Raw genomic sequence first — 10,040 nt, forward strand, 5'->3', positions numbered from 1 at the left:
GAAACTTATGCTGTAAGTTCATTAAGGTCCTGAGGCTTAGTAAGGAATAAGCAAAAATATCGTGTGTGAAGCAGCAATTTTTCAACAGGCTAAAGTAGAAATAAATACAATATGTAACACATACTTGCATATGTTACAGTTTTAAAATTATACATAATACCTAAATAAATGTGCAGAACAGCTCACAATGCACACGGATAGCTTTACTTACTTGTTTAGACTGAGGAATCTATGGACTAAAGTAGGTGTTTACATAAAATTTACATAAATATTAATATGTATTAATTTACAAAATAATTGTAACACAACTATTCAGGTATACTATCTAATCCTGAAGACAATAAATTTCATGTAGCTCCCAAATAAGGTTGTATATTTGTAAACAAGGGTGCTTTTTGTTTTGTTTTGTTATTTGCTTATATCTCAATGGTCAGAGACACAAGAACATCAGGCACACAATTTTACCGGTATTTAGAAACAATCGAGTCCAATGTTACATTGAAACCCATTTTGTTATATTTAGTATCAAAAGGGAAAGGAAGTAATTGCAAATTCTCATTGCTCAGAGAACAATGCAAATACTATACTCTGAAGAGTCATCAACAAGAAGCTTAAAAAACACTCAAAGGTTAAAAATGTTATGCACCCATCCATATACGTGTGTGTCCATTTATGCCAAATAGAACCAGTCTGTTAATGTTACAATAATTTAGTACTGTGCAGCTCCTAACTGAAGGATGAACACTGATTCACAAGTCAAAGGACCCAAATGGGAACTAGAACAGTAGTTTCATGGGTTTGACAACTGAAATCATAACCCCCTTGTATATAACAAAGTATATACGCGGACGAAGAAACAAGGTGCAAAGCAAATAGCGAGAAGGCAGACACTCACCTTCGGTGCCATTGGGAGTCATGGGATTACTATCTCTATGAGAGTTATCGAGTTTGGGACCACTGGGGGATTCACTACTACCACTCAGACGGCTATGCGGGCTGGTTAGATCCTGCATTTCCATAGACCTAAAGACAAGAAGCCTTCCGTGTGACAGATGTACCAAATTCATAACACTAGTATTTAATGCGCTAACGACTTGACACCTTTGAAACACATTCACACAAAAGTCCCATTGTTATCTGTTTTCTTAGACTCCAAACAGTTCACCTTACATTTTACCTTCAGTCATGCTCTCCCAACATGTGGTGCTCAAAGGTGTCCTTGGCCTTACCTAGCTAACCAAATATTCACATGGCGCTTTGAAAAATCTTTTTTTCTTACACAGCTCATCAAATCACAGTGAGACCATTACGTCAAGTTTAATTTCCAAAGAAAAAAAAAAAATGCAGTCATGCTTTTCTTTTTAAATTGAAAAAACAGAGGCGTTATTTCTGTAAAAGACAAATATGTAAACAGGTATAAAAGGACGAAGCGTCACTGTCTATGGAATCTGTTTCATAAATTAGCACCAGTACTCCCTTATAATTTACCACCCAATTGTAATTTAATGGGTCTCCAAACCAAATAAAACACTTGAGGCCCGTAGTGCAGTGACAGGGAAAGAGATAGTCCTGATGCATGTGTTTACTCTGGCAAACTGCTTAATTGTTCCTCTGTTTCCCTTGAAACAAATGCAGCATTAAAACATTATGATGTCGGCTCACTTGTTTGCTTTGTGGATTACATACAGCGTGCCCAATTGAAAAGGGATAAGGCCAACATACAGTGAGGCCCTGGGAGCATTAGCGCTTGGAATACCTCAGCTGTCACTTATTCAGGGAAATAACAATTCTACCTCAATGCTGCACTTTTGCATTTTTACCATATAAAAGGTTAAATACTCCCCCCCTGCCCCCAAGTTCTTAGACTCAGTAGTTGCTGATTTTATAAAATGATGGTAAAGCCGCCACTCACGTTCACAATTGCAGAGTTATCCGCGTATATTTAATATTCTCTTCATAGAGAGGAGGGGGGCTTATTTAAAGCGACTAAAACCACACCTAGATACCCTTCTGTTTTCTGACAGCCAATTTTTTTAAAAAAAATCTAAGGCCCATTCACTTTATTTTAAACCTATGTATTTTTCTTAAAAAAAAAAAAAAAAAAGGAGGGGGGTGTTAATGTTCCATTGAAGTGAAGAGTGTTCCTCCCCCTACCAGGTTAATAAAAGCTAGTTATTTTACTTTAGAGGTTGCATTTAGACTGACTGTAAATAGTTTTTAAAGCAGCTTAATATGAACCCTGTAACTTCTAAAGTGAGTTTTTACTTCCCCAATCTTCTAAATCAAACTAGAAATGGCTTACAATCCAACTTTTCTCTCCTAATTCACATTACACATTCACAGTTTACCTAACACCAGAAACTATAGCCCATAATCATTTTCAAACCCAGGCTCCTATTCCCTTTCTACATACTTAAAATTTTTTTACAAGCGCGCACACACACAAATTGTTAAGTAATTTCCAACAGAGGCTGTTGCTATTAATAGAAATAATTAAGAAATACTAGACAAAAATAGATATGGGTCACAGAAAGGTAATCTCTAAAAATGTCAAATATCCTTACCTGCAACTTGAGGAAACAGCAACATCTGAACTGGTTTGAGATGTTTGCACCTGTGATCGGGGGTAAGAAATTAGAAGCTGTTGTTACTCTGCTTCAGTGTCAGCTCTTAATTATACAGAGCACATGGCTGAGAACGACAATGCTCTCTTTTAACCGAAAGAGAAAAAGGAGGATACTGCAGCAGTGAAAGGCATATTGTCTTGAAGTTGAGGTCTCCACTGTTGTTTCCTCCTGCAGGTCTCCCCTCCTCCTCCCCTTGTCAAGGGGAAAGGCAGCCAAATGACGGGATAGTGATTCATCACTGGCCTATGACAGCTGCAAACGGGATTACCCCTCCCCCAATCAACATGCAAAGCAGCCTTGCCCAGGCAGCTTGGAAAAGGTGCTTGGAGAAAAATAGCTATTAGCAAAATGAGTGTGTTTCACAGCAGTTCAAGAATTAACCCTCCAGCACCCTCGGAAGATCGTCCATCCTCTGCTATCACCAGCTGAAACAGAGTTCCCGCCCACCCCTGACTCCTGACAGTTTCTCCTCCTTACCATGGTGGTTTCTCCTATATTTACTATTCGTCATGTAGCATTTACTGAAACAGCTTCTGGGCAACTTTCAGGCAATGCTGAAAAATGTCACTCTAAATGGCAAAGGCAAGTTTTCATACCCCAAAATCACATCACTGAGTGACGTGTGCTCATGTACTCATGCAAATTTGAAATTCAGTGACTGCTTATGCACCATCGCCTGCTAAAACAGAAAAAGCAGTCAGCTTTCCGTTTAATTTTCTGTCGTTTCAACCAAGAGAATAGAGAGCTTAATCATCAGTTCGATGTCCCAGGGAGCCAGCATTTTGGTGCCTTTTGTCTCCAGATGAACCAACTAACTTAGGCTCACAGGCAGGCTCTGCCAGCTACTGCTCTTCCTCCAGAGGCAGCGCAAACTGCCAGCAGGTGATAAGCTCAGGTGAGGGTGGGCTGCTGGTTTACAAGCTCAGACTAACGCCTCGCAGTAGAGAGCATTCTGGAAAACACTTAAAATGACTCCGAATTCCAAATCTTTGATGTGCATTTTCATTCAACCTGAACTGACATCAATTAGGGCTACAGAACAAAGATGAGAACTGAAGCATCTCAAATGGCATTAAAGTGATCCAAGCAAATTTCTGCCATTGAGTCCTGTTATTTTCTAATTATGATTTATGAAATTGAGGAATTCTACCTTTTTGGCACGAAGAGTGCACTGTTGAAGTCTAGATCCCTTGGTGTAACATTATGTGAAATTTCTAGGTATGTGTTTCTAGAATACATGCAGGATGAAAATCATTAACAGACGCCTGAGTAGTAAGTGAAAATTTAATTTCAATTCCTGCAGATATATCATTTTGTGATAGCAGGCGGCTGCGATTTTTGTTAACGTTCTCACGTAAGATTAAATGTTTTCCTCTAGAAACTGCAGTAATCTACGAGGATAAATTTTTTTCCTTTTTTTCCCCCCTGCTTTTATACACCTGGAATAAATTATAGGTGAGAACTAGCTTAGTTTTAAGAACTCTCTTGGCCTAATTGTGGGAAAGAGTATGTAAAACACACTTTCTGTTAAATGTTAAAATACATTCCTATTTTAACATTGGCTAGATAGTATAATCCTGGAAATATAATTTTGGTTTCATTGTATACTTTGAAAGTTTGATTATCCTTATATTTGTGGTTGAACCTGTCATTAAATTGCAAAGTCAAACTTAAAAATGCACTTCAACATAAGAATTTTTCTACCACGTTTTCTCACTGAAAAAAAAAATGCATTTGCACTTTTTTTTAACGCTGCCCTGACTCAGTCTCTACTGTACTTTCATATACTACAATTTTTGAAAGCCCATATCCATGATCTTCATTTCATTAAGTATACTTCAGATATATTCTTTTGTGTCTCAAGGATTATTCAAACCATGTGTTGTGTGTTACTGTATTTAAAAATGACTCTTTAATCAAAATAACTTTAAAACAACTAATCCTCACTTAGGCTGGTCAGCTGAATCCACATCGTGGTCCAGGAAAAATAAATCTACTCTCAAGAATGCGAATGCAGACAACAATTAGACACAGATGTGAGCAAAATTAGTTACAGTTTACAAAATGCTACACTTCACATGCTTTTAGTTTTTTATGTGTAGTACAAGATTACAGGCCAGTAAGGAAACATGCTCTTATAATGACTTATCTAAAAAGAACACCTATTTCTGATTGGTGTTGATTTTCGCTTATGTTTGACAATATCGCTGGAAGTTTCTGTGTTTTCAAGGTCCAAGAGCATAGTGTGTTTCAAAAATCATTCATTAGGCAGATTTCCACTCAAAAGAGAAAAAAAAATTATTTCATGGTTTTCAGGAAAATGCTGTTAGGCATTCAGTAAGCTCATATTTTCTGCTTCATATCCATAAACTTAATACGTTTCTTGTCTTCTTCTAATCTGGTATTTTTAATTCAAATGTTCCTATGAGTACAAAAATATTTCCCCTACCATTACAAAGAGTCATCTTATATTACAATGAAGTCACTTCACTTTAATGCTTTTTAAAACTCTTTGTATAGAATACCCACAGCAGCATACATACTGAGAGTTGCAGAAATACAAAGAGGAAAAAAGATAGCAGAACGTCGTAGAATTTAAATTCAAGAATCCTAAACTAGTAACTTTGACTTCTGATTAGTTAATGAAGTCTTTTAAGTTTGCCTTTTTTCTAATTAAATTTATAATTCTTCACAGATGTAACTTTTGTTGATGTTCAATTTGTCTCTCTCATTTTGTTAAACCTCACATAGTACTTTGCCAATCCATTGAATAGCCACATTAAATCTGTTAATACCATGCTCTTCAACCCCAGAAATTATTTCCAGAAGGCAAACTTGCTTTGAGAGATCATCAAACAAGACTTAAGGTACACATTTTATCACATTTTCCCTACCACAGAGCTCAGGACGCAGAGCAAAATTCATGACTTTTGCACTGTTTATTATACTTTGCTAAATTACAAATCAAAAGCATCTGACAGAAGATCATGTATGAAGCCAAAAAGTTAATAATGTTCTGTGAAAAGTAAACTGTAAATGGAAAGGGGTTCTAAATCTCAGCAGCACAGAGCAAATAAAATGTAGGTACTTGTCTCAATTATGGGTTTTCCATAGGCTTTTTTGCTTGCTAGAAGCAATTTTTATAAAATGGCTATAATTTAAAACTTTTTTTTCCCCCAAAAACTAAAAAGACATTTTCAAAGTGAAAGTACTGAACTTATCTAAATAAATAGACTTGGCAGGCAGGCTGCTTTTGCCCACCCGCCCCCCGCCCCCCCCCCCCCCCAGATCAACCTGAGTACTCCCAAATTTGAAAGACAATGGCAATTTTCTAATCAGAATGTATTTTATAAGAAGGAGACTTAGGCATAGATCTGCTTTTTCATCAGAGTATATTCTTGGTAAAATCTCCCTCCATCAATATTTCTAACTCCGGTGTCAATGCTGTGATAAAAATCTAAACGTAAAATCAAAATGAACTCCTAGAAGACGAAGATGTCTTTTAAATGTTAACACTTATTTCCTTCTTTATCAAAGACTCCATAAAATGAATGCTCCAATGTTGTTACCGAACTTAATGTAGTAGGCTGTATTCCTCTTTGACATACCTCGTTTGAAGAAAATGACAACATCGAGTCCCCGTGAAAACAAAAACAAGTGTTTAAATGACACTGATGCCACCATAGTTTTAAAAGATTGATTTCAAAATGAGCACTCATTGAATGAAATGCCTTTGCTATCTGATTAAATGGAAGAGAGGGTTTTATTCTCACTGCAAGTCTTTTTTTTTCCTCTTCCCAGTGTATTCTTATAATAGGAATTTTCACATTCAAATGGAAATTTTCTTTTGAGAAAATCATTTATCATGTGTACGAAACTCACATAGCAGCTGACTTCCTTTTGGCACTCTAAAACTGAACAGTGGCTCAATCAGGCTTCTCTGTCTGTCACCACGAAGAATTTTCAGGATTGAAAACCCATGGCTGTTTGTTCATTTACTGAACACTCTGGGCCTTAGGAGAACTCAAGCAAGCAAGAAAGTCAAATATCAAATATTTGATAATGCAGGACTATTCATGTATGCATGTGCTCAAACCCCAAATGGTGGGCGAAAACACTCACAGAAGCCTAAAATAAAAGCTACTTTGAAAGATGCATAAACAAAACAAAACACAATCCCAACTCTATAAAACTACACTTTGTGCTTAACCACCAACTTTTTGTACCCTTGTCTTTTTAAGAAATGCAACATGAAAACACTTGTCTAAATTCAATGGCAGGTCTGAATTTATTGAATTCTTGCAAAAGCTAGACTTAAATGTGTTCAAAAACTCCTCCCAAGAAATATAAGCCCATGAGTCATTAGCAATATAGTGATTTTGAATGACAAATACTTTAAATGGTAATTCAAAAGTTGAAGAATCTTCTTTTAAGTTTCAAGGTCCATTCCAGTCATCTAAAGTGTCAATAAGCGAAAAGTATATTAATTTAGCAAATGTTTATTATTTCACCTTTAGAAGACGAGCCTGTTTCATATAACGTGGGAGAAATTTGTTTATTGAAGCGAAAGGATTTCCTTCCTTAAAAAGTGGTCTCAATTTATTTTTGTTATCTGTCGTGCTTTCAAAATGTGAATTCTTCCCTCATTTTCTCATATCGACCTAAGGTGTGGAAGAAAAGTTATCTGTGTTGCAATGGAGATTACGCATAGGTATTTATCGCTTTGTTCCATATCGCTCAAGAATATTTGAGGTTTGTGCAGCAATTCAGGAGAGATAATGAAGTAATCTCCCTGCAAGAATACAGCCGTGTACTCTATTTCCATAGATCACAACCACAGTAATTGCTAACAATTAATTTGTAATTGTCTCTTAATGATGCCAGTCGCGGAGCTAACAGGGGGGTTAAGAATTCTACTTTTGTGATGGAACCCTGTGGCTCATAAAATCCCAGGTCCAAAGTGTCATAATCTTGCCCGTGCCCTCATGTTTTTAGTTTAAAACAAATCCAAACAATTACTCACGGCGCTCCTGGTATCTTGGGCTTTGCCCACAGGACAGCTGTTGTCAGTCCCTACAATTTTTCAAACCGTCAGCTTGTACTTACAGCGCTTACATCTGCTGCGTCCACCAGTTTTTAACGTGCTCCTTCGAACGTTCTGGTTTAGCAGACCTCCATTCCTTGGGTAGGTTTGCTCCCGGGGAAGGACGCGTGCGGGCTTTTAGGCGCTCCCGGCGGAGCCCCGCGCTGCTGGAAGCGGGGCGCCTCTGCAGGGGAAAGCCCGGCCGCGGGGACGGCCGCCTGGCCGCTGCTGCAGGCTCGGGCTGCCGAGCGACTGAGCGAGAACGCTTTCCCCAGCAAGAAAACCGCCACAGTGGACGGCAACAGGAAGGCTTAAAGTCGGAAGTGGCACTGGAGAGTTTCTACCTCGCCCCAAACTCGGAGCCATCAGCTCCCACCGATCTGTTTAGGAGCCGCTGTGAGCCCTGCGCTCTTTCCCCACCAAACAGCGGCGGCAGATAGCATCTGAGAACCCTAGACAAAGAAACGGCAGAATCTCATCCCTCGATTTGTTTGCGCAGCCTTGTAGGTCTGCCCGTGGAGCCTCGGGGCTTTTTTTTTGTTTTTGCAACGCAAACCACAGCTATTCTCTTGTTCTAACCTTATTGGTTTAAATGCAACAATTGAGAGGAGCACTGCTCCGTCTGACTCAACCTTGCTGCTTAAAAAAAAAAAAAAAAAAAAAAATTTATTATGTAAATGAACGCGCCCCACGCTATCTGAATAAACAGCTGTGTGAGAGTAAGTTCTCGGAGACACTGTCGACACACATCTCCTGCTCCAGCAGCTACCAATTACGAGCTTTGGGGAGTAGTTACACGTTATCTTTTATACTTTTCCAAAACTTTTTTCAGGCCCTGAAACTTGGGGAATCAATACTTTGCAATCCCCCCCCCCCCCACCAGTGCAACAACTAACGGGTCTGGGAAAATTTAGAAAAAAGAATTAGAATGGCAACTTATATATTAAGCACGTAGAGGGAGAAAACAAGCAAACGTGTAAGCTATTATCAGTTTAACAATGAAAGCCTGAATGATGATTCTGCAGTGATTTCTAAGAGGGGCAAGGGTTACGTGAGCAATGGAGGGGGGGGGATATGAACCTGATAATATTTGGGTGTTGATATTTGAAAATCATTTTTGGGAAAAGATTGATTTCATCTAGAACTCTTTCTTTACATTTTGTTCTTTTAAAAAATTCTAACTAAACTCAGAATCTATGCATGATAATCCGCAACACTTCTGGAGAGTTGAGCTCTCCACTATTATGACTAAATTGCAACTTCAGTTTAAGATATTTACTTCCTTTCGTGTTTTAGACAAATAAAGGACTTCAGTTATTAGATCGGTGATAACCGTTACATTGATTTCAGATATTTAAAGGAGGTATCACTTATGTGCCTATTCTATATTTTTGTCTTTTCCTCCCCCCCCCCACCCCCCCCAGCTCTCTACCATAGTTCAGATACAAATGTTTATTTTGGTACTACTCACACATCATAACCAATTCTGTACTCTAAAGTAAAATCTTTATACCCACTGGATTTTCTTTAAAACTGTTTTGTCATCACCGATAATAAATACTCTTCTGCATATTTGGTCTTTTATTAACAGTAAAAAGCACCTCTTTTAAAAGTTTCTTGCTTTGGTATGAAAGAACATTTTTAAAATCACAGCAAATTCTTGAATGATTTCATGATACATTTCCAGATCATCAACTAATAAAACAGATACAGTCTTACCTTTGCTTTGCTAATTTGTACACGAAAGCACCATTCTGATGCAACCACAACAAAAAGCTTCTAAGGAACAAAATTCAGTATGGACTGTCTCCCTTACTGCCCCCTGAAAGGATGCCAATCGAAATTCCTCAGAAAGGAACGCTTTGTCAAACCTAAGAGGCAGCTTAAACTGCAAACTCACCTAGGATTTCATTTTGTGTGGTGCCAGCAAGGAATCATGGGCTAGTCGTCTGCCATATTTGGGAAGCTAGGTCAAAAAGCAGTTGATGGCTATTGGATCTGTTCATATATGCAGCAGAAATAGAATTACATTACACCTACAGCACTTTCTCAAACCAGAAGTGTCAGTTACTCAATATACTAAAGTATAGATGCAGAAAATAAAACACAGCACATGATGGAGGTTTCTAGTGCTGTGAAATAAAATGTAATGTTACATTAATTCTATCTATGATGTCAAGCACCCACATAGTAACTGCTTTTGCGATCGTATTTATTTCTAAGGTTCATCAAATAAAAATCTGAGGTGCTGGTTGGAGAATTCAACCTTGTTTGAAACTTTACATTCAGCTATTGTACCCCTGCTTCCCATAGTTGAAAAGTTATTCTAG

At 37.9% G+C, this 10,040-nt stretch overlaps 1 protein-coding gene across 1 annotated transcript in view; it reads right to left on the bottom strand.

Annotated features, from left to right (window-relative positions):
* The window catches only part of EYA1 (EYA transcriptional coactivator and phosphatase 1), a 169,367-nt gene extending 161,702 nt beyond the window's left edge, over positions 1-7,665 (bottom strand). Inside the window, exons 1-3 of the mRNA XM_042924177.1 lie at positions 7,651-7,665; positions 2,565-2,614; positions 896-1,023 (exon numbers count right to left, since the gene is read on the bottom strand). Of these exons, the coding sequence (XP_042780111.1) occupies positions 896-1,019 (124 nt within the window). The 5' untranslated portion in view covers positions 1,020-1,023; positions 2,565-2,614; positions 7,651-7,665. The remainder of the gene's footprint in view (positions 1-895; positions 1,024-2,564; positions 2,615-7,650) is intronic.
* Positions 7,666-10,040: the final 2,375 nt, after the last annotated feature.

This window comes from Panthera leo, chromosome F2 (assembly GCF_018350215.1).
Source record: "Panthera leo isolate Ple1 chromosome F2, P.leo_Ple1_pat1.1, whole genome shotgun sequence".
Classification (NCBI taxonomy): domain Eukaryota; kingdom Metazoa; phylum Chordata; class Mammalia; order Carnivora; family Felidae; genus Panthera; species Panthera leo.